At 36.0% G+C, this 25,887-nt stretch overlaps 2 protein-coding genes and 2 non-coding genes across 6 annotated transcripts in view; 1 reads left to right on the top strand and 3 right to left on the bottom strand.

Moving 5' to 3' along the window:
* The window catches only part of Strn (striatin), a 124,222-nt gene extending 118,132 nt beyond the window's left edge, over positions 1–6,090 (bottom strand). The window contains exon 1 of one of the 3 annotated variants that reach the window (XM_046441636.2): positions 5,748–6,090. In XM_046441636.2, coding sequence (XP_046297592.1) covers positions 5,748–5,981 — 234 coding nt within the window. In that variant the 5' untranslated portion in view covers positions 5,982–6,090. Of the gene's footprint in view, positions 1–1,312; positions 2,426–5,747 lie in introns of those variants that run through there. The other 2 variants (XM_046441637.2, XM_046441638.2) reach the window with 2 other exon arrangements.
* A 6,685-nt stretch (positions 6,091–12,775) lies between these two features.
* On the top strand, positions 12,776–12,882 carry LOC124090872 (U6 spliceosomal RNA). Its single transcript, XR_006851258.1, has one exon. It is a non-coding gene; the product is annotated as a U6 spliceosomal RNA (small nuclear RNA).
* Positions 12,883–18,821: 5,939 nt separating this feature from the next.
* Heatr5b (HEAT repeat containing 5B) overlaps positions 18,822–25,887 on the bottom strand; it is an 81,842-nt gene continuing 74,776 nt past the window's right edge. Inside the window, exons 34-36 of the mRNA XM_046441644.2 lie at positions 23,632–23,783; positions 22,500–22,713; positions 18,822–19,816 (exon numbers count right to left, since the gene is read on the bottom strand). Coding sequence (XP_046297600.1) covers positions 19,512–19,816; positions 22,500–22,713; positions 23,632–23,783 — 671 coding nt within the window. The 3' untranslated portion in view covers positions 18,822–19,511. The remainder of the gene's footprint in view (positions 19,817–22,499; positions 22,714–23,631; positions 23,784–25,887) is intronic.
* LOC124090884 (U6atac minor spliceosomal RNA) lies at positions 20,952–21,076 on the bottom strand. The gene has a single exon (XR_006851269.1). It is a non-coding gene; the product is annotated as a U6atac minor spliceosomal RNA (small nuclear RNA).

A 25,887-nucleotide genomic window follows, 5' to 3' on the forward strand; every position in this document is an offset into this window, starting at 1 on the left:
CCTCACTTTACCTATACCTAAAGTAGGGGTTATTTTCAAAGTTAGTTCCAGCTCAAAGATTATGCTGTCATTATATACTTCAGTCAGTGGGAGGTGATTCAAATTATAATATTCTACTGCCTAAAAATAAAATGCTAGCTATCATCAGAAAGAACAATGGAAATAAAAAAAGAATTCATATCCCAAATTCTATAAAGCTATCCATATATGGAATACCAACACAAGTGTTGAAACTGCCAAATTTTTTTAATATATACTGTGTGTTTTGTATATGTAAAAACAGAAAAAACAATAACTAAAGCACTTGTTCTTAATCCTTTCATATTACAACTATAAGGGAGCTTTAAAAAACAAACAAACAAACAACAACAACAAAACCCAGTAATGCCAGGGACCATATTTCCAAAGAATCTGATAAATATTATTGATTGGTCTGGGGTGGAGCCCAGGGAATAGGTAACTTTAAAAGTTCCACACATTATTCTAAGACTTCAGCTAGGTTTGAGAAATGTTAAAACTTAAATAACAAATAACAAGATATGTTTTAAAAGAGTAAAACCTCATAATTAAAGATTGTGAAATTATCAAGGCTATGAATAGAATGAAAAATGAACCTGCTCCAAAATTATACCATACCACCATGGGGTTCACCTGTTTCAAAAATAAAGGAAGTAAGTTAAAGGACCAATTGAAATTGAGGATTAGTTGCATAGAGTGGTCAGTAAATGTGTACAATGTTATCCAAGGTATAATGCAAACTTTAGATAATTATATTCAGAAGAGCTCATATGAATTCCAAGATAGCAGATGCCTGGGGGTTATTAAAGAGAGCAAGTACTTTCAAAGTATATAACTATTTTGAAGCAGATACTCAAGATCATCATTAGTGCAAGGGTCAGAACCAGAATACTAGACTGCATGGACCCAGGACGGCACATACATGCTCTAGCTTTGAAAGAATTAATGACTGAAGATTATACTTTTCTCTGGGGATAAAGAAATAGAGTAAAACTTAACACAGTGCATTTGCTACTATTTATTTATTCAGCACTTATTTTGTGTTATGTAGCACACCTGTACCAGATACTTTAAAATAACTCATTTAAGTCTCACAAGGCAATTAATTATCCTCACTTTACACACAAGAAATCAAGGCTCTGAAAGGTCATTTTGGCAAATATGTATTAAAGGCATGATATACAACAGTAAATTGTAGAGCATGGAATTAAACAAAGGTCTATACCACTGTGCCTTTCACAATATTTTATATATTATCATAATAATAAAAATAAACGTCATTTTAAGTGCTTACTTTTTCCACTTAAATGCTTAGAAAGTCTTCTCCACAGTTTTATGAAGCCACTTCATCAAAAGATGTTTCAATCATTTTTGACTCCCCCTTTTCTCAAACTTTACATCCAACGCCTAGTACATCTTGCTGGTTGTATCTTCAAAGCTGTTCAGAATCCATTATACTTTGATGACATAACAAAAAATACATTCATATATCCCTGCCACCCTCATTCATTTCTAGCCTGAATTAACTCAGCCTCCTAACTAGTCTTCCTGCTTCTTCTACCCTTCCACATCTATTCTCATTTTGGCAAAGGGATCTTTTTAAAGACAGCATTACCTCTGCTCTCTGATTAGAACATTACAATGGCTGCCCATCTTGCTGAGGTATAATAGGCAAGACTCAGTACTTCTATGACATTATTTCTTCCATCTACTTTCTCTACTCTAGCCACATCTGCCTCTTTGTTATTCCCCAAACATTTCAAGCATTCCCCCTTCTCCTGGCTGCTTCCCCTGCCTACACAGCTTCACTTCAGGTTATTACTTTTTCAGGTTTTAACTCAAATGGCATCTTATCAGTAAAAACTTTCTTCCCCTCTCAAGTATTACACATCCTCCTTATCTCATCAGGGCATTTATCACCTTCCAATATGTTATGTATGTATTTATCACTGTCTGCTCCCGATTGAAACTTGATTAGAGCAAGATCTCTTCATTCTCTCTTCATTGTTGTATCTTTTCTGGTACCTCAAATGGGATACAGCATGAGGTAGGTACTTAAGAAATATCTGCTGAATGAAAATATAAATTATTACTGACAAAACCCAGATTCATGAATACTCCAGCATACAACCTCCACACCACATGCCCTACACAATCTTATCACCAACTACACACAATTCTAGCACTTTCTGGTAAATATCCAAGCCTCTTCCAATTCTACCACACATAATCATCAAAATCTAGGGCGAAGCCAGGAACAGTGAGTGGTGCACACCTGTAATTCCAGTGACTTGGGAGGCTGAGGCAGGAGAATCACAAGTTTGAGGTCAGCCTCAGCAATTTAAAGAAACCCTGTTTCAATTTAAAAATTAACAACAACAAAAAAAGGAGGGATGCTGAGGATGCAGCTCAGTGGTAAATCACCTCTGGGTTCAAACCCTAGTAATCCCCAAAAATCTAGGGCATGGGTTATGGGAAGGACCAGGAATTAAACCCAGGGGCACCTAACCACTGGGCCACATCCCCAGACTCTTTTTTACATTTTATTTTGAGACAGGATCCAAGTTGCTGAGGCTGGTTTTGAACCTGTGATCCTCCTGCCTCAACCTCCCAAGCTGCTGGGGTTGTGAGCACTGTGCCACTGCTCCCAGCTAGGGCCACTAATTTTTGTGATTCATATATTTGCTTTCCTAATAGTTAGAAATTTTCAAATACTGACCTTTGGGTTCTCTTTAACTCAAAGCATTTTCCTCCAGCTCTCCTTTCCTTCACTTTCAATTCTTCCCTCTTATGCTATTCTAAGAAAATTAACCTTCCTAGCAAATTAGAAACTCTGATTCTTCTACATATTGTTTATTTTCTATTATACTAACTAGACTGCATGTTTCTTTGGGGTTTCTAGCACGATGTCTCACATACAGAAAATATTCTCAAATCTTATTAGTATTCCTTCTCCAATTCCTTTCACACATGTAAAGCTCAGTAATACCTTGATTATTCTTTTTTTCTCCCATGAATAGCCTATTAGAGTGGGAGAGCATTGCCAAAAGTTAATAGACAGTCTATTAAAATGTGCCTGGGAAAATAAATGACAAAAGTTTTCAGTACAATATAGCTGTTTCCTTACTCTCAAAATCTGAAGGTGGCAGAGGCAGGCCAGGTAGTTGGGACCTTGGATTGCCTTTGAAAACTCTGCCTTGGCAACTTGAAAGAGCAGAATTGACAGGTTCCTGAAGGGACAAATTAGACAGAATCTTAAATCTTTGTTGGTGTTAATAACATGAGAAGAAATTTAAAAATTAAAAATGATCCATATTTCATCAAAATTCATTTAACTATTGTATTTCCTATTGTTTTACTAGGAATATTTCTAATGGTGAAGAAGAAAAATGAAGGGAAATATTTGAATTTAATGATGATCTGATGCAAAAAAAAATGTTTTTTTAATTTCCAATTTCACTAATAAGGGAGACAAAGATCACAGATTATTGCAAACCCTCTTCCCCTTTAATACCTAGGTTCAGAAAATATGACAGAGTTTTTAAGTTTCTCTATGGGAACTTAATTTTAGCACAAATCAAGACACTGTAAAAATGTATTGTTCTTAACATGATGAGCATGAATGAGAAACCTACCTGAAGTTTAAACTGTGCGTGTGTGTGTCTGTGTTAAAAAGTAAAGATTGACAACACTGAAAAATCAAAAAGTTTAAACATAAGGGAGAGGGTGAACAGGACAGGATGGATTAGAAATTCCCAAACTCCTACTTATAGTATTGAGTTCTTGTTTGGCTTTGACCAAATTAGCATGACTTATTTTACAATTCCTAAACCAGAAATTAAAATATAAGCAGCTATATAAAAAATCATATCCTGCAAATGCACACATTAAAGTTAACCCTTGCCTTTAACTCTTTCTTGAAGCCTGAAATCCACAAGCTCATTTACACAATGCATTACTAATAAAGGTAAAAATGTATAAGCATTCAAACTTGTTGGGTACTATATAGACATGATCAGACTCATTCTGAGAAAACTTACAAATTTCAAATGGACTATATTATAGCACCATAACAGTAGAAATGAAAGTCACCAAAGAATATAAACATACAACTGTAGAAATACAGACTTAGAAGAAATCACAGACACCATGGACCACTTTCACATTCATTCAACCTGTTCATCCATCATCTCCATAGAGACCTTCCCTAATGATCCCATCTAAAACAGCTGCCCCATCACACTTTATTCCTGTACCCTGACTTGTTTTTCCCCACAGCTGTTACCACTGTAAACCATTATTCTACACAGCTGCACTTGCTGATTATTTGCCTTCAGACTAAAACATAAACTCCACGAGGGCAGAAGCTCTGTCAGTTTTGTTAATCCCAGAACCTAGACACACATGGTGGGCATTCAGTAAACATGTCATGAATGTAAATGATGAAAGTGAAGCCCAGAGAGGTTAAAGGATTTCCTCAAGGTCACAGAGCTAGCAGCAAGCATGGTCCTTATTGATAACCCTGTCTACTATAATCTTGCCTTGTTGGTCTTTCCAGAACCACTTCTACTCCACGAAAGCAGTCTGTTTTAGCATATGATTCTACTTAACAGATTTTGCCCTCTCTCTCTGCCAAAGAAAATACATGTTACAAAAGAGGGGAGGGGGGGTAAACTGGATAGCATTTTAACTTCAAGTACTTTTCAAACCAAAACTGTACTCAAATTTCCTAAGCATACAGGATTAGCCCCTAAAACAGGCACAACCAATAACAGTTCTTTAAGTTCCTCCTGAAATTAAGTGTGTGCTTTATAACTTTTAAGAACCAGCACTGAAAACCAACTCACCAACTCAGAATGGCCTGTAAAGTATCAACTCACTTTCATTTTTCTCAGGGCCCACAATAGCTCACCTCTGGATATATTTCATCTGGCAGATCATGTAAGGCAAGTAATTAATACTGAAGCCTCTTTAGCCCCTTTAAAAATACATGTTAAGCTCACAAAACATGGAACATAAAATTAACTCTTGGCAAGTTTTAGATTCTGAGAACCGGAACCATCTCCAAACCATGATTGGACCACAATTACCTAGGTCCTTCATTCAAAATCCATGAAACTAAACGAAACGCAGGAGCGGTGAAAAAGAAGAAAAGGCCAGAAAAAAAGACATTCACATACATAAAAAGGGAGTTGATATTTCTAACACTATTGCCCAACATCAGTCTCTCACTGAAAGCCAAGGCCCCACTGACACAACTTGGGCTGTCTTCTTTGATCACTTTCCTTGCAGAAAGAGAAGTCAACTACCAATACCTTTTGCAGATAACGTCTCCAGACCTAGGATGGGACACGGCAGGACAGCATGTTTTGCTCAGTGTCTCTCAAAACTACTGTCAGCCCAATTAGTAAAGTAAAAGGGACGCCCTAAGATGTAGCATGGCAAGAGAGTTGAAATGAGACTGGGAGTTAAGAGTGGGAAGCAGCAGAGGAAAAGGCGCGGGGAGGGTAAACAACGCATCAAGAGCTGGAGTGAGAACCCGGGTGGAAAAAGTGGGGTCAGCGAAAGCCAAAGGTGAAGGGAAGAAGGGGATGAGGTTCTGGGTGGGATGGGCGCGAGCAAAGGGGGAGGGGACGCGAGAGGACTGGGGGAGGGGGAGAAGGGTCCGGGGCGGGGCGGAAGGGAGCGAAGAGGCGGGATGAAGAGGGCCTGGCCGGGAGGGTCTTTACCTGCAGCTCCGCCCGCTCCACCTCCCACTGTGCTCTCTCCACCTCGAAACGGGCCCATTCGTGCTGCAGGAAGTGCAGGATCCCCGGTAGGCTGTACTGGGCTCGGGCCGCCCCCGCCGCAGCCGCCCCGTCGCCGGCTGCGGCAGCCTCCGCCAGAGGCCCGAGCCCCTTAGCACCGCCGGCGCCCGGGTGATTGTTGCTGAAGAAGACGCCGGGACCCGCCTGCTCGTCCATGGCGGCAGCAGAAACCCAGAGAGCTGCCCAGGCGCCCAGCAGCTGAGGCAACGGCGGCAGCCAGCAGCGCCTCCTCCTCCCTCCGCCGCTCCCCGCCCACACCCCAGTCAGCAGGGAGCAGCCGCTTGGGCGCGGGGGCCGGCCGAGCCCGTGACGGGCCGGGAAGTGGGTCAACTGCGGCGCGCGGCAGCCCAGGGCCTGCTGGGAAATGTAGTCGCGGGGCGGGGCGCGGCGCGGGCGGCCTGCAGAACCGGGCGTGGCCGCGGTTCTGCTCCGCCCCATCTCCTCCGAGGGGCCTTCGAAGCGCCCAGCGCGGGTTTCCTCTACCTCTGGGCTAGGCGGAGCTGTACCCCGCGCCCGCGGGCAGAAGCTGCGGAAGTTCACCGTCGGCGCTCCCTGTTGTACACACTCTCACACACACGGAAGTTATCACGCTAAAATATCAGCCCGAGTTGCACATCTTTTAGAGCTTCCTGATCGTTTTTTTTTTTTTTTTTTTTTAAAAAAAAGCTCAAAGCAAGCTATACTGTCCAACTGCAGGACGTTGGTTCTCCAACCGGCCGCACTCAGTCCTCTCGTTAGCTCAGACTTCCGAGTTTCTCGGTACTACACAACCTTCCACTCGCCAACTCCGTGTCGCGGTCGCGCTTGCCTTCTTTACCCGAGGGGCTCAAACCTGTTGCCTGATGAGTTTTCATTTTCATCTCTCCCCTAAGACAACACAGCGGCTTCCTGGGGCTTGTTCCGAATTCTAGTTTGTTGAGGTCTCGTCCGAAAAACTCTTTCATCTGAAGTCCATTTCCCTTTGTAGTATTCCTGCAGTAAATCCTGTAAATGTTTCAGATATCAAGTAACAGAGGCTATATGTTTTTTCGGTCTCATTTTTCCTATCATCCCCCACTCCCCGAGATTTTTGCTCAATTCAGTAGAGCAGATATTTTGATTTGTCAGTTATATCCCGCGCCCTGGAGCTGTAAAGATAGATGACACAGTTCACAGTTCCTATCATCAGAGATTGAGATTTTATATATACATACATGCATACACACACACACACACACACACACAATGTCTTGAAACTACACTGACATTATTACCCTATATAAATGTATGATTACTGGTGTGACTCAGCACCATATACAGCCAAAGGAATGAGAACTTATCCTCCATTTGTGTTCAATATGTCAAAATGCTCCCTACTGTCATATATAGCTAATTAGAACAATTAAAAAAAACAAAAAAACTACACTATCTGAAAGAACAAAGTCCCTTTCTGCTTCAGACCAGATCTCCCTTGGGTATCTTGGGACCTCTCCTTTCTCACTTGTCAGGTTCCCAGTTTCTTCCACGTTTCACTTGCATACTAGCAACACTATCAATCTACCAAAGGCACACCCAAGTCCATTCTTTTTAAATGGACGTTTTGTAAATGCTTTCCTTCTCTGAATACCTTGATATTATTATATCACTAAAAAACTCACTACAACGAAGGGACAAAGGAAGGAAAAACACTTAAGAATTGAAAATGAAATTATTGGGCACTTATTTCTTCAACCTAAAAAGTTACTTGTAATCCTCTGTTACATAAGATGATCTTTTGGGATATCAGAACTGATGTCCATGGGGGGGAAAAAACGTAAAAATATAGGGTGATGAGTGATATGTAAGGGAAGGACATCCTGTCCTTGTCCTCTCTGGCCTCCCCCTCTTCCCATGGATACTTGTGCAAAGAACAGGAAACACATTGTATCTGGACTGGTTGCAAATAAAGATGGCAAGCTCTAGCCTCTCTGTTATTGAATGTTTCCGTTTTGTGAATTCATCCTTTATTACCATAAGAAGTTGATCAGGGCCTGGCTGTATTCCCTGTGTCATAAATTATTTTGGATGTTAAGTGTCCTTTGAGATACAACCCAGTTTTCTCATTTACAACTCAAATAACAAAAGTCCAAAGAAATTGATTCTTGTCCACAATGAGATTCTGAGTGCCAGAGCCAAAAGTAGCACCTAGATTTCCTGACTGCTAATTCAGGGATTTTTTGTTAATTAACAGGTTGACTCTTCTCATTTGATCTACCAGAGTACCAAGGAGACAATTATTCAATAACCACTTTTTTTTTTTATCTGAGGGGTTTAAGTAATCTTACAGGTTTAAATGTTAGCTGTTTTTCTCTAATGAGATGTGCGCTGATTCTTCCTTCAACTCAATTCATAACAGACTATGAAGCATAATTAAACTGAGATAACCTGGACTACCATATATATGCAAAAAGCACTGTTTTGATTCGTGGTTTAACTTTATTACCTTTTTTCCTTTTCAAGAATTTATTTATACCCAAGATAATGTTGATGATTTATGTCATGAGAATATCATTCAATTTACCAAAATATTAAAAGTGGTTATAGTAGAAATGGGCTTATGAAGCAATTTTCACTTGTTCAAAAATTTTCATATATGGTTATATTTCTCTTTAGTAACAAAAAAATATTTTTAAATAGGAGAACTTCCCTTGTAGTTCTTTTGCCTCAAATTGCTTTAAGATAATAAAGTACATGCATCCCCAAATTTCCTCCTAAATGAATCAACTTCTAAAATTATTCATTTTTTAGTAGTGAACTTACTGGTGTTTCCCCTGCCCCACTTTGTGCTTTTCTGTTTTTCACATTTTCTATGTTAATTATGAATTGCTAAAAGTATTTTATTGAATATAACATATATACAGAAAAAGTCAATGAACTCTGACAAATTCAACATTTCCATATAACCACTATTCAAATCATGGCATACAACATTATAGGCATCCCAGAAGCTTCCTCTCAATGTACATTCTCAGTCATAACAGCAAAAATGTCTCTTGAATTTCAGGGAAATATCCTTTAAAAGTTAATGCCAAAAAGGACATAGCATTTGTAATTAGTCAAACTTAAACTTTATTTTATACTCTACATAATTTTCCAGATTTGGAAACCTTGAGCAAATGAGATTTTTTCATCCTTGATTCTTTTGTTTTTAATATGGTAATATCAGTTACACTACAAAGTAACAGTGAGATTATATGAGAGATGAAATGTAAATCCCTTTGCATAGTGCCTAGCATATGGTAAATACTAATAATGGCTATATTTTAATACAATTCAGAATATTAACTGAAATGATACATATAAAAAGCAGGCCTTGAGCTGGGCAGGGTGGTACATTCCTGTAATCCCAGCTACTCCTGAGGCTGAGGCAGGAGGATCACAAAGTTTGAGGCCAGCCTGGACAGTTTAGCAAATTTGTCTCAAAATTGCCTAAGCAATTTGTCTAAAAATTAAAAACAAAAAACAGGCCCTGATAAATATGAGGGGTTCAATTATTGTTCTTTTTACTTTCTCATCCCTCTCCCCCTATTCAGAATTTTAATTTAGTAGAGTTAAAATAATCTTATAAACAAAACAAAATTAATGCCTAAGTCTAATCTTTAAGACCTCATAGTGTGGTTGATTTCCTGGTCTTTTCATTTATAATAAAGTCTAAATAATATAAAAATAGTGTTCTCTAAGAACACAGAGTTAAAACCAGATTAAAGTGAAAAATGTAAAATACTAAAAGTTTATTTTGATAATAGGAATATTTTCTACTTTTTGTTATATATGTGTATGTGTTGTGGGATGAGCATTATAGTTCTATAAAATGACAATACATCTGCTTTTGTGTGTGTGTGTGTGTGTGTGTGTTTCATTAAAATGAGTGGTTTTTTTTTTTTTTTCAAGTGATTTTAAATGACCGGTTATTTGAGTCTTTGAGACTTTACCCAAAGAAAAACTTCAAATTGAACTTGACAGTTCTTTCAGAATTCTGAGCAGAAAAAAGGGGAACCTGCTGGAGCTGAGAGGCCACCCCAAGGGTGAAGAGAATTTTGGGAAAGAACAGGTTATCGATAACCCATTGTTTAGGCTCCTCTGCTACCATCTGGCTTCTTGGCAATCTCTCTCCCTTCTCCTAACTGCTTACCCTGCCTCTGCGTCTGACTTCCCTTAGACTCCAGCCAAACCTACTGCCTAGATCTGAAGTCTGGTAATGGCTTGGTTGGGGAAACAGCCAATAATAAGTCAGAAATGAAGGAATTCTATCATTTGAAACTTTCTTTGAGTCCAAGAACTAAATCTACATTATAAGCTTGTGATATGATGGGAAAATAGCCTCTGTTAGTTGTTGTTATTATTACTATTATTTTTTTCTCTTGGAAGAGTATGGTTGAGGTTAAGGAGCTGCCTAATTTTAAAATTATTTATTAATTATGTTTAATAAGTTTATTTAAATTAAATTTAATTTTAAATTAAAACTAATTTTATCATAATTGATAATCTGAGAAATAAATACTTCAAATCCAAAATCAGGATTGCTTTAATAAACTTAAATAACATAGGAGATACCAAATTGATTACACAGTTCTGAAGCTGTAGCAAGACTTCTCTTGGAATATTAATGGTGATCAAATTCTATTTTTCTAAGCAAAGAAGACTGGGTTTTGACATATTCAAAACCACATACAAAACCACATTCTGGTTTTCTCCCCTTCAACTCCATCTCTTGTTTCTCTACCCCTTTTCCCTTTTAAAATTTCCAATGAATGAAAATTCTACTCAACAACTGTTGTTTTCTTTTAATAACTAAAGTGCCCCCATTTCTAAGCTAGGAACTGAATTTCAAACAATTATATAACCTTCATTCTATAAAAATAACTGTGTGTGTGTGTGTGTGTGTGTGTGAGAGAGAGAGAGAGAGAGAGAGAGAGAAGAACATTTTTGAACGCTGGCTATTCCTGCCAAGAATGCAACTGAAATACACTGGCTTCTAGGTATAGCCACTTTCTCAGCAGAAGACACACTTCATTTAGGTGTGAATTATTCAGAACAGCACCACCTCCCCAAACTCCTGTTAGACTGCTCCTCAAAAGAATTAAAATGTGATATACTTTTGCACATTATTTTTTTTTTACAAACATGACAGGGGAAAAATATCTGGACTTTGTGCCAGAAAACAAAGAAAAATGAAGTTAATTTCTGTTTAAGTTTTTGAAGACACATGCTTTTCTTAGATTTTTTAAAACAGGATTTAATCTATTTTGAATGTACTACAGTTCTACTCTGCAGGCTCTCCATACGGTACTATTATTGTTCAATATGTGTTAATTATAGTACTTGTTCTTGTTCTCTATAATGGAAAATTCTACCATTATCTATGTTATCTCCTTTTCCAGATTTCCCCTCAGCAGCAGGACATGAAGTAACAAGAGTAGGAGAGTAGGACTGGTTTGAACCAGCTAATCCAGACTTTCACATGAATTTATGATGTTTAATATGACCAATAAGCTGACTGCATTCAAATTTAGCCAATACATATAAATTTACTAGGGAAAACAAGACAATTTAAATAAAATGGTTCTTAGTATTTGGCAATATCCAAATTAATGCTGCAACATTAATTAAAAATTAACTCTTCCTTAATTTTTAAAAAAGGAAGAGGGCAGAATGGAGTTTTAAAGCAGACTTCAAATACTCAGAGGAAGAAAAGTAGTGCATTTGATATGATGAAAGAAACCCAATATTGCTGACACAAAAAGTAATAACAATTATTTTATAGTTAATATTTATTGAACATGTACTAAGAAGAGCATTTCATGTGTTTTAATTCAATCTTTACAATGTCCCTATAAGGTAAATTCGATTTTTTTTTCTTAAAGAAAGAGAGAGAGAGAGAGAATTTTTAATATTTATTTTTTAGTTTTTGGCGGACACAACATCTTTGTTTGTATGTAGTGCTGAGGATCGAACCCGGGCCGCATGCATGCCAGGTGAGCCGGCTACTGCTTGAGCCACATCCCCAGCCCAAAATTCGATCTTTATTGGACGTCTAAGGATACTACCACATGGCCATAGATACCGGCACAAAATAAAATGAGGTGAAGAAGGCAGGGGCCAGGTTATGTAGGACCTTGAGAATTGTGTTGAGGAGTTGGTCTTTATCTAAGGTAACCAACTGAAGAGTTTTTAGTAAGGTGTCAGATTTTAATATATGTCATTTGATTTTGTGTGTAGAAAACAGCATTCTGAATTGTTTTCTAAAGGTCAAGCAACATTTAAAGGTCCTTTACAGGTATTAACTCATTTAATCCAGAGCTACTCTATGAGATAAACATTATTATTGTTCTTGTTTTGCAGAAACAGAAACTGTTTCTGCAAAAAACAAAAACAAACAAACAAACAAAAAAAACACGAGTGACTTACCAGTGTTATACAAGTTGTGACATAGCTGGATTCCTACCCAGGCTGAGCCTACCATCCACAGCTATATTTTTGCTTCTTCACCTATGATGGGAGTTTTATCCTGATAAAATCATCTTAAATTGAAAATATCATAAGTCAAAAATGCATGAATATACCTAACCTACTGAATGTCCTAACTTAGCAACAGGGTACACTGTAGAGACATGGTTGTGTTTCCTCTTAGTGGCATGAGGCTCAACTGAAGCTGACCAGGAGCAGCAGTTCGTAGCCACTACCCAGCATGGAGAGAGACTATCCTATGGCTATTCCTCACCTGGGAAAAGACCAAAATGCAAAATTTGAAGTATGATGCTTACTGAATGTGTAGCACTCTTGCTTGTACCATCATAAAGTCAAAAAAGTTTAAGATGAAACATTGTTAAGTCAAGAATCATCTGTACTGCAAATGAGCATGATGAACTGGAGTAGGGCAGTAATAGTAATAATAAAGATACATGGAAGGATTTGGTAAGATAATGAGACTTGTGCCCACTTCGGCGGCATATACACTAAAATTGGAGTGACACAGAGAAGATTAGCACAGCCCCTGTGCAAGGATGACATGTGACTTTGTGAAGCATTCCATGTTTTTAAAAAATTTATTGAGATCTGGTGAGAAGGTCGGAAGTGTAAGTGGTGATATGCTTATGGCTTAAGCAAAAGGAGAATTTAGCTGTTGAGTGGAAGATCATGGTCACAGAAGCAGGTTTTAGGTAAGGAGATGAAGAGTTCAATCTTAAATTAACTAAGTTTGAGGAGTTTCTGAGACAACTAACAGGTTATTTAAGATGTAAATGTGGCTGGGTATAGTGGCACATACATATAATCCCAGCAGCTCAGGAGGCTGAGACAGGAGGATCACGAGTTCAAAGTCAGCAAGTTCAACTTAGCAAGGTCCTAAATAACTGAGCAAGACCCTGTATCTAAATAAAATATAAAAAATGGCTGGGGATGTGGCTCAGTGGTAAAGCAACCCAGGGTTCAATGTCTGTTACAAAAAAAAAAGACGACGACAAAAAAGTAAATCTTAAGGGCTCCTGATAACCTTTAAAAAGAATGTTACCTTTTGTCCTCTTGCATGCCATATTTCATACCATTCCTTCCTTTTTACTACCATCTGTGATTGTTTTATTCCATCTCCTGCCAGAATGTAAGCCTATTATGACAGATATTTTTTTGTTTGACCACTATATTCCCAACATCTGTCATACATAAATTGTCCAATGAATGAATAAAAGACAGCCTTGGAGAATCGTATCACAAAATTTTTTGATAAAGGGGAATTCAAGTTCTCCTTATTCATGTGTCCAGTGTGAAGAAAAGCACTGTCATAAGGCAATCCATTTGAGGAGGGGGTGGTTTACTAGGGATGGAACCTAGAGGCTCTTAACCACTGGGCCAGCACTTTTTATTTTGAGATAGTGTCTTACTGAGTTACTGAGAGTCTCACTAAGTTGCTGAGTTGACTTTGAACTCACAATCCTCCTGCCTCAGCTTCCTGAGCCACTAGGATTACAGGCGTGAGCCACCACACCCAGCTCCATTTTAATTTTACAGCTTAGGAAACTTTTTTTAAATATTTATTTTTTAGTTATAGGTGGACACACTGTCTTCGTTTTACTTTACGTGGTGCTGAGGATCGAACCCAGAGCCTCATGCATGCCAGGCGAGCTCTCTACCTCTGAGCCACAACCCCAGCCCCAGGAAACTCTTTTTTAAGTAATTTGGAAAACACTTATGTGACATACTGACCTGTTTATGCAGGTAGGCTATCCTGGATCTCCTACCTAAAAATTAATGATCACATGGTTCTTTTCAAACCTGAGTTCCTCTAAATCACTTGGCTTAAATGAACATCAGTTTGTCATTGTCCTTGACATCCTCTACCCTTCTCCACCTCCTATGTATACACACTAGGGTTCACAGTATTCAAAACAGTACTATCAAAAATTTAGTATTCACTAAAAACAGCCCAAACTCCATTAACTTTTCTACTTGCTGCTCAACTAAAATGCCATTAATAAAATATAACACTTAGTTATATCAAAATATTTGGCAATGTAAAAGGTCTCCTTTATATTATTTTCTTGGAGTTTGGAAAAGAGTGACCCAGTTTCATTTTCAAATCTGTTTATTCCAAAAAATACTACTTTCTAAAGATTCAACAATCTATCAAAATTCAAGTCTGGCTTTTTTTTTTTTTTGTCCCTGGGAGGACTAGAAAACTGTCATATTTTTATAACCCTTTTAGGAAATCTATCCTAAGAAAATAATATACAAAGTTTGACTTTTCAAAAGTCAAATGCAACATTACTTATTGAAATGTAAAAATTGGAAACAAAGTATCCATGTACAGGATATTGATAATGGCACATCCAACATTAAGTAGCCAGCCATCAAAATGTCATTGCTAAATCCCTCTTATATTCTCAGAGTAGTAGTATGGGGGAAATGCTTATAAAATAAATAGAGGAAAGCAAGATACAACATCCACTAAGTAGGATGATTGCAACTATGGAAATAAATAAAGTCAAATATTAACATTTGTTCTGGTTGGTAGGTTCTAGGAATTTTTCCAAAATTTTGCTGAATGTAAACTTAATGATTGAAATAAATTAATTCATAACAAGATACAAAATTGATTTTCCTTTTTCCTCTGAGTCTCTTTATATGCTCATTGGACAAGATTAAAGCCCTTGCTGGGCATAGTAGCACTATCCTGTAATCCCAGCAACTCCAGAGGCTGAAGCAAGTAGATCCCAAGTTCAAGGTCGCCTCAGCAACCTCAGCAAAAATGCTCAGCAACTTAACAAGACCCTGACTCAAAATTAAAAATAAAAAGGGCTGACAATACAGCTCAGTGGTAAACACCCCTGGATTCAATCCCCGGTACCAAAAAACCAACCAACCAACCAACCAACCAACCAACAAAAAAGATTAAAGCCCTTTTATGTTTCACAAACAAAACAAAAGGCATTTTTTCGATCTAACTTGAAATAATTTGAAATGAAGAAAGAGGTAAAGAAAATAATCAAAAACAAAGGAAAAAGAAAGGAAGAAAGTATCAATAATGGAAGTTAGAATACTCGAAGAAGTCCACTTAAATTTCTATGGATCCTTTGACTAGAATTGACAGTAGTGGGGTAGGGGAAAAGACAAGTATATGTATGAGAACATACTGAGGTAGAAAGCCATGAGTTCCAATGACAGAGACAGAGAATTGTGGATATCGGACAAAAGGTGTAAACAAATTCCTCTTTGGGAAAATAATAGAATAAATGGGAAAGAAACAGTAGTTGTAACTTGTCACTGGTAGATATGATTATCACATGCTTGCTTAGGATAATTTTTATAAAAACCTGGGATAGTTTTTCTGAATTATGATATATAAAATCCTTAAGTAAAATTCTGTGAGCTCTATAAGAAAGAACTAGAGATGAACTTATAATGATTAAATCAGGTTTTAAAAATAACCCATCTGATGGAAAGTATTAAGGCAAGAAATTTATTTATAGCTATACGTTAGCCATTTCTTACACAAACACAAAAATTCCAATTAAGAATGAAGAAAATGTGTAGCTGGGTATGGTGGCACAGGTTTGTAATCCCACTGACTCAGGAGGCTGAGGCAGGAGGACTGCAAGTTCAAGGTCAGTCTCAGAAATTTAGTGACACACTGTCTCAAAATAAAAAAAATTCTTTAAAGGGGTGGGGGTGCCGTTCAGTGGTTAAACATCCCTGACTTCAATCCCTGATACTCACCCCCCCAAATGTGAGGAATAGTAATGCATATAATTAAATAGTTATTTCATAAATTAAATGTTTTGGAAATTGGCTAATTATATCCATCATTCAGTATTGTTTGAACAGAAGACATAATGAATATAAAGTGTCTAACATAATGTCTGGCATTCAACAGAAATGGCAGCTTTTATCTATTTTTATGTGGTGCTGAGGATCGAACTCAGGGCCTCATACTTGCTAGGCAAGCGCTCTACCACTGAGCTATAGCCCCAGCCGAGAAATGGTAGCTTTTATTGATAGTAATGATCTGCAATATTTTTTTTGCAACTTCATTTATTTATTTATTTTATGTGGCTGAGGATCAAACCCAGTGCCTCACATGTGCTAGGCAAGCCCTCGACCACTAAGTCACAACCCAAGCCCCACGATCTGCAATACTTTATAATTTCTGTGCCTGCATTACATATTTAATGTTTTATGCTCTCATACTGTAACAACAATTTTACACACATGTAAAGACTATTTATCAAACCTAATATTATTATTATTTGCCAATATTAAAGGATTATTCAAAGATTCACTCTTGATAAAAATAAGCAGATAACTATGAAGACAGATGTACTTTTTAGGTATGTAAAAGATCAAAGAAAATATACCTAGTAAATTTTCCTCTCATTTTGTAGATGTGGTCCTGTATTTTATCCCTGTGACTAGTAGAATCTATTCAGAACAGGGACACCTGACTTCAGAGCTCATTTTTCTCTAGATAAATTGAGAAACAAACCTATAATATTGATTAATGAGAACTTGGAAAGCAAACAGAAGATATTTTATTGCTTATGCTATTAAAACTACTTAGATCATGCTTCAGAATTCACTGGCTATAATGCTGCTTCTCCTTTTAGCTTTATGACACTGGATGTTATAATCTAAATAGATATGATTATTTGGGTTGTAAAAATCTCATGGGCTGGGGAAATATTAATAAATACAAAGCATCAAACAGAATTTCCTTTTATAGTTGATTGTAGAAAACTAGAATTTAAGTTATCAATGGCTTAAAAAGGTTTAGAGAAAGAATAAAGATGTACTAACAGAGAGAGAGAAAAAAAAGGAGAGAGGCAGGGAGGAGGGGAAGAGAGACATTACTAAGATATGATGCAGTCTACCCTAAAAGGGGTAATGATGGGAAAAGTTTGAGAGGTACCAAGAACAGCAAAAAATAGCCAAGGCAGAAATAAATATATTATATAAATAGATGACTGAAAAGGAGATACGTGCACACATGCATGTGTGCAAAAAATGAGAGTAGAAGACAGTCTGGCAGTGCCTTAAAAAGTTAAATATAAAGTTACTATTTGAGTCAGCAATTCCACTAGTAGGGATATACTCAAAAGATATTAAAACATGTATCCAGCTGGGCATGGTGGTGTGCACCTGTAATCCTAGTGACTCAGGAGGCTGAGGCAGGAGGATAGAAATTTCAAGACCAACCTCAGCAATTTAGTGAGGCCCTGAGGACTTAGGGAGATGCTGTTTCAAAATAAAACATAAAAAAGGCTGGGGATGTGGCTAAGTAGTTAAGCACCACTGGGTTTAATCTCTAGTACCAAAACCAAAAAAGTGTGTATATATGTGTATATATATATATATATATATATATATATATATATATATATATACACACACACACATACACACATACACACAAATATATATATCTACACAATAACTGGTACATAATTATTCAGAGCATCATATTCATAAAAGGCAAAAAGTGAAAGCAACCAAATGTCCTTCAACTCATAAAATATATCAGTGGATGATAAAATGTGGCATATATACAATGGAATATTATTCAGCCATAAAAAGGAATGGATGGCTGATTCACACTACAACATGGATGAGCCTTGAAATATTATGCACAGATAAGAAACCAGTCACAAAAGACCACATATTATATGATTTCATTTATGTGAAATACCACTGTAGAAAATTTATAGAGACAGAAAGTAGATTATCAGTTGCCTAAGGCTGATGGGAAATGGAAAATTGTGAGATGACAGGTAAAGAATATGGAGTTTCTTTTGGGAGTAATGAAAATGTTCAAAATTAACTATAGTGAGAGTTGTACTACCCTGTGATTATAATAAAAACAACTGAATTGTACACTTTAAATAGATGAATTGTATAATATGTGAAGTCATTTTATAGACTTTTATCAAAATTAAAAACAAAAACAAAAACAAAAAAACAAGAAGAATAACTTTGGAAACTCAAGTCAGAAACGAAAAACAACTCTGTAGAAATAAAAGTCAGTGAGAAAACAGGTGAGAGAAAGTGACTTTCTGAGGTATTTAAAAGACTGAGCCAGGAAGAAAGCAAGGATCTATAAGCTAGCTGCCAAATGGTGTAGGTATGAGTGACAATAAATGTCAAGTAGCAAGTGATAAATAAATATATAGCTTGAAATGTTCAGAAAAGTCACTTGCTTTTAATATAGTCTGTTACATTGTCTGGTAAAATTTGGTGTTTAAAATCTGCTAAATGCTGTGGTATACATTCATTTAATCAATTATCTGTTTTGCAAGGAAAAATTCCCATCGCATAAGAGACTAGCATAACTATAATTATGACTAATTCATTTTTGTATGCCCTGAAGCACTTAGCTTGATGCCTTATACACAGTAGGCATTCAATAAATATTTGATGAATGAAACTAACCATCACAGTCAGAACCTGAGTCTCTGTAATTACAAAACATAAAAAAAGATAGAAACATTATACTACATTAGAAACATTTTAATGGACCTTTAGATAAGAACTTTAATTCAATTAACAACTAAAATATACACAAACACAATTCAGTAATTTAATATTAAAGTGAAAAGATACATCAGAAGAGAATATTTTGAGAAATGTTTAAAAAATGTGATTTTATTCATAGTAGGTACACCACGAAAGAGACTTTATATTATTTTGGTTTCTCGAAAATTTAAAATTTACTTATTTTGCAATGGAATTTTTCATGACAAATGCCGAATTTTGACCTATTTTTTCCCCTGATAATGTCCACAGTCTGTCCCAGTACACGATACAATTATGTATTCAGCATGTAAAAGACTATGGTTCAGTGTTTAAAAAATAACTTAGGGCTTGGGGGTATAGCTCAGTAGTACAGTGCATGCTTAGCATGTGCAAGGCGCAGGGTTCAATCCCCAGCACCACAAAAACCAAAAACAAAACAATGAAAAATTAATAAAAGAGAAACATTATTAGCAGAAAAATGAAAACATTCTCACCACATAATTTTTAAAAATCACTTAAAAATCAATAGTGGTATGAACAAGACTTCCTTAACCTACTTGGAAGCATTATAATACCAATATACAAATAAAATAGAATCCATAGCCTGGAATGGTACAGTGGCTACCACTAATTAGGTGAAATACATATAAAAATGAGTGGAGAAACACATTAAAAAAAGCTTGTTTTTAGCTTGATTGTCGGTGCAGAATGTATGGTAGGAGCTGGCTGCCTCGCAGCAGCTTTAGCCTTGCTGGCTTGGCTTGCTCGAACAGCAGTTTCTAGCCGCACTTTCAACTCAGGAGCAGCCCCCATTACCGTCTTGAAAGCATGTGGATACAGAGGTCCAATATGCATTAAGTTCTGGAGTGCAAACTCATGAAGATCTTTAGAAACTGAACTTGCTGAGGCAAAAGAATTTTCATCCAGCAGGTAAGAAATCAAAGTGGGAACTAAAAGAGCAAGTAACTGGACTCCTGTAAATAACAAAGATAACAACAAAGATTGGTCTGATGTGAGAGTGCCTATTTGATATTTTTAATAATAAGAATATATTCAAGTATTATTTGTGTAATTTATGGTTTAATAGCAAATTAGACTCCAGCAATGCCTTTGAAGTAAATAACCCATTTCAAATAAGAATTAAATAAGATAAATTAAATAAGATGTATCACCATCATGGTTTTTCCATTTTTTAATGGACAGCTTTATTCAGATTACAAATGTTTTTGTATTATATATATACCAAGACTTTTAAAAGGTAGAATAAGTAGCTGGCTTTTAAAAAAATTAAAATCTAAGGCTAAACACAGTGCAGGTGTAGCTCAGTGGTAGAATGCTTGCCTAGTGTGCTTAAGGCCCTGTTCAATGTCAGTACCCTCCCCCATACACACAAAGGCAAATGAATCTTATTAATGAATAGAACATTCATTAGGAGGGTACCATCAAATAAATGAATAAATATATTAATTTGACAGCAACATTTTTAGACTTACCTTTATATTGATTGATATGATTCCAAAGGGGTAAATTTTCTTTTTCCTTTCTTTTGGTGCTACAGATTGAACCCAGGGGCACTTAACCACTGAGCACATCCCCAGCCCTTTTTATATTTTTTATTTTGAAGCATGGTCTCACTAAGTTGCTGTGGCTTCTTTGAATTTGCAATCCTCCTGCCTCAGCCTCCGGAGCCACTGCATGAATTTTCAATTCTTGAATTTGTTTTATCTTTGACTTTTTAAAGTTTATTTTTCAGTGCATTATAGTTATACATAAAAGTAGAGTTCATTCTGACATATTCACAAAAGAAGTAACATAGTTTTTTCCATTTCAATCCTAATACTACTTACCTCTTCTCTTTCCTTTGCTTCCTCTCTGGTTCCCTTCCTCTTTTCTATTGGTCTTCCTTCTATGTACTTATTTTTCACTTGATGCATTATAGTTACATATAAAATTGGAATGCACTGTGATATATTCATACATGCACCTAGAATAATTTGGTTAACTACATTCCCCAGTTCTTCCCCTTACCCTTGCCTCCTTCCTCCCCAATGGGTCCCCCTACCTGCAAAGCACACTTCTACTCTTCCAATGACCCTTCTATTTTTCTGAAAAAAATGATGGTTAGATGTCATAGAAGAAAGTGGCAATGTCTTAATCTTATGCCTACTGTCTGGCCTAATGGCTCTTCCATCCTTGTCAAGGGAGTTATAACCTTTTCTCCTGTCATTCAACACTATCACTCAATTTTTTTTTTAATTTTTGGTTGTAGATGGACACAATATCTTTATTTATGTATTTATTTATTTTTATGTGGTGCTAAGAATTGAAGCCTCACATGCACTAGGCAAGTGCTCTATCACTGAGCCACAACCCCAGCCCTCAACTTTTTCTTAATTATCTCATTTTCAAATACTCCTTCTCTTAAAATTTTATTCAAAGGAAATTGGAAAGGAAATTGGAAATATTTTTCATATATTTATTGATTGATTATATATCATCTTCTGAGAAGTGTCTGTTCAGGTCCTTGGCCCATTTGTTGATTGGGTTATTTGGTTTTTTTGATGCTTAGCTTTTTGAGTTCTTTATATGCCGTAGAGATTAGTGCTCTATCTGATGTGTGAGGGGTAAAAATTTGCTCCCAATAACTGTGGAAACAACTTAGATGCCCTTCAGTAGATGAATGGATTAAAAAAAATGTTGCATATATACACAATGGAATATTACTCAGTTATAAAAGAGAATAAAATCTTGGCATTTGCAGGTAAATGGATGACATTGGAGAAGATAATGCTAAGTGAAGTTAGCCAATCCCCCCAAAAAACAAATGCCCAATGTTTTCTCTGATATAAGGAGGCTGATTCATAGTGGGGTAGGGAGCAGGGAGCATGGGAGGAATAGACGAACTCTAGATAGGGCAGAGGGGTGGGAGGGGAAGGGAAGGGGCAGAGGGTTAGCAAGCATGGTGGAATGTGATGGACATCATTATCCAAAGTATATGTATGAAGACACCAATTAGTGTGAACATACTTTATATACAACCAGAGATATGAAAAATTGTGCTATATATGTTGTAATACGAATTGTAATGCATTCCACTGTCATTTATTTTTTAAAAAATCAATTTAAAAAATTTTAAAAAAATTTTAAAAAGTTGAAATACTAAATAAATAAATAAACAAACAAACAAACAAACCATCAAGCATATGAGAAGCTCCATTTAAAAAAATCTGGGGCTGGAGCTGTGGCTCAGTGGTAGAGTGCTTGCCTAGCAAGTTCGAGGCACTAGGTTCGATCCTCAGCACCACATAAAAATAAACAAATAAAATAAAGATATTGTGTCCAACTACAACTAAAAAAATATTTTAAAAAATCTATTGAACATATGTACTTTTCCTCAGTCTTAAAGGATATATTCCCAGAAAATTTAAAACTCAGTATGTTGAAATATCATCAGTAATTCATTGAGACTTTCTGCTCATAAAAATAATCAATTCAATGCATTATGTTACTAACATAAGCAAATATATTATGCTTTCAGACAGTAATTGCTCCTTAGTAAACTTACTGTTGCAAATGCTTATGTCCAATATCAAATAAGATTTATGTATAATACAGATCTTCATTTTGGAGTAATGGCTTTTTATTAAAAATACTTACTGTTCTGTTCTTCACCAAGAGCAACCAATGTTTCAAGAACTTTAATTCCTTCTTGAACAGCCCAAAGTTCATTGTTACTGGCTGGTCTGTTTCTTTCAACAGCTTTTAGCTTTTCAACCACTATGGGAGCTAATGAATGGATGTAGGGAGTTGAAAGGGCACGGTTGGAATGCTGGAAGACTGAGAGGAGAAGCTGGTAACATTTGGCTTGAACCTATGTAAGGAGATCATTCAATCAATTAACACATGATAGTTCTTATCTGCTGTACAATCACATTACATTTTAATATGTATGTAATACAGCACAATGAAAATATAAACGTTATTTTCCATATAAGAGAAATTAAAGAGAGTAATGGAACTTTCTTTCAATAAGCTAACTGAATAAACCTCTCAAAAAAATCTGAATCTCTCGAAATAATTCTTTATACCAATTTAAGTTTTGTAGCCATAGAAAATAAAGTCTCACTGGCTTTTAGATTAGAAAAACTTCATATGAATAATTATTTTTTAAAAAAGGAAGAAGGGAAGGAAGAAAAGTTATAAATATTTGGGGAAAATAGTGGAATAAAATTGTTTCAGCACTTTGTAGAATACAAATTGCCAAACTTCACTGACATCAGAAATACCTGGGGAGCATTTTAAAAATACAGATTCCTGAGTCACAACTCTGAAGACTCTGATTCAGGGAGCTAGGAGGCCAGGAATGTTCCTAAGTTGTTTTATTTTTCCTGATACGCAGAAGATTTGATAATCATAACTTTAGACTTCAACACTGTAAAATAATAAAACATGTTTTCTAAACAAACAAGTTTCGAATACGCTTATTAAAATATGTAATAATATAAATTTATCCATTAATGTAGTGGGTATCATTTAAATAAATATTGGAAACCCTGAAAAGTCTCTCTTAATATGGCCGAGAACTAATCAAAGATATTAGAGAATTTCTGCATATTTAAGTAAACATACAAATGTGTTTCTCCTATAGTTAAACCCAGTGATATTTTCTAGTTTTTCCATTTAAAACTCTTACTGTAAATACTTAGGTTTTCCTTATATATAACACATTTTAATGAATCAGCCAGATATTCTCCTGATAAACTGGAATGTTTGCTTAGGTGTAACTTACCCATGGGTCACATGAATTTAATGCATTTTTAAATCTGTTCATGCAGCCATTCTGTAATGACTGGACTCCTATTATTTCACTACTAGCAGACCACAGGAAGAGTGCAATTGCTGTCAGCATGCTAACTTCATCAGGTGTGGGCACAGAATCTTCTGAAAATGAAAAATGGAGAAAAAAGTGCCATTTCCAAAACTTTTGGAAATTCAATCTTCAACAACTCTCCTCTGCTTCTAACATTTATCACAGTTTATCAAGAAAATAAATTAAAATGTTACCATTTTGAAACGTGTAATTATAAATAATTCAGGCAAAATGGATACTAAAACCACTGTGTGAAAGTTTGATAGACAGCAAACAATTAAGGTAGTTTCAAAATACCTCCCCATTGCTTCCTTGTTAGTTATAAAAGGGAGAAATGACAACTGTACAGTGGAGAAACAAGGCAGATACAATCTTAACGAAGTCATTAAAGTTAAGATTCCCAATAATGAGACAAAGCAACATTATATGCTTTCTTATATAATGCTGAGAAGACATAACAGTACTTATATAGTATTTTTCCAAAAATGCATAAAAGTAAGGAAAAAATTAGATAACTCAAAATTATGAAACATTCTACAAAAGTAGATGACCTGCACTCTTCAAAAATATTAATGTCCTGGGGCTGGGGTTGTGGCTCAGTGGTAGAGTGCTCGCCTAGTGCGTGAATCCTCAGCACCACATAAAAAACAAGTAAATAAATAAATAAAAACAAAGGTATTGTGTCCAACTTAAAAACAAACAAACAAAAAAACATTAATGTCACAAAAGATTAAGCCTGAGGAACTATCCCAGATTAAAGAAAACTAAAGAAATATGACAACTAAGGAAAAGAAAAAGTTCTATAAAAGTCGTGATTAGGACATTTAAAATATGCATATGAATAATAACAGCATTTTATCAATGTTAAATTGCCTAAATTTTATAATTCTTCTATTATCATGTAAGGAATGTTCTTGTTCTTAGGAAATCTGTGAAGTATTTAAAGTAAAGAGTCATGATGACTTCAACATATTCTCAAATGGTTCAGCAAAATTAATTATAAAGGTACAGGGGCTGAGGTTGTTGCTTAGAGGCAGAACACTTGCCTCCCACATGTAAGTCACTGAGTTTGATCCTCAGCACTGCATAAAAATAAACAAACAAAGATATTGTGTCCGTGTATAACTAAAAAAATTTTTAAAAAATAAAGGTATGAGGGTTATGTGGATAATAATAAATCCTCGAGGCAAAATGTTAACTGGTGAATCTAGGAGAAGGGTATACTGGTGTTTTCTACTCTTGAAATTAAATTTGATGGGCTGGGGATGTGGCTCACGCGGTAGCACGCTCGTCTGGCATGCGTGCGGCCCGGGTTCTATCCTCAGCACCACATACAAACAAAGATGTGGTGTCCGCTGAAAACTAAAAATAAATAAATAAATAAATATTAAAATTCTCTCTCTCTCTCTAAAAAAATAAAATAAAATAAGTTTGAAATTTATTTCAAAAAATCAAAGGATTAAAAGTGAAAAAAAAGTTTTGCAGCATTCTTGACGGGATTTATGTACGTGTGTATGTATGTCCACATAAATACACATACACATATTTTAAAATAAAATATCTCAGCTCTTAGAGTAAAGAAGTAGGGTTTCCAAATGGAAATTCTTCATTATAATTTTTTTTCTTAAGCAAGAATTAAGGGGGGCTGGGGATGTGGCTCAAGCCGTAGTGTGCTCGCCTGGCATGTGTTCCGCCCAGGTTCGATCCTCAGCACCACATACAAAGATATTGTGTCTGCCGATAACTAAAAAATAAATATTAAAAAATTCTCTCTCTCTCTCTCTCTCTCTCTCTCTCTCTCTCTCCCTTTAAAAAAAATAATTAAGGGAATTGCTAGCCTTATACTATATAAATATTCCCATGGCTTTGATCCTTACTTCGTAGGTATATCTCCTGTGAGTTCAGCTCTGGACAGAATATCTTAGGCAAGTTAACTGTATTATCAGACCTTCAAATTCACTTCATATGAATGAACCAGCTTGATAAAACAGCAAACACTTTCTGTTAAAGTTGACAATTTAGGGCTGGGGTTGTGGTTCAGTAATACAGTGTTTGCCTAGCACATGTGAGGCACTGGGTTTGACCCTCAGCACTGTATAAAATTAAATTTAAAAAATAAATAAATAAAGGCATTGTGTCCCTCTACAACTAAAAAAAAATTTTTTTTAAATTGAC

This window comes from Marmota monax, unplaced genomic scaffold, assembly GCF_021218885.2.
Source record: "Marmota monax isolate L192 unplaced genomic scaffold, Marmota_monax_Labrador192_F-V1.1 WCK01_AAM20220418_F8-fsc00010, whole genome shotgun sequence".
Taxonomy (NCBI): Eukaryota; Metazoa; Chordata; class Mammalia; order Rodentia; family Sciuridae; genus Marmota; species Marmota monax.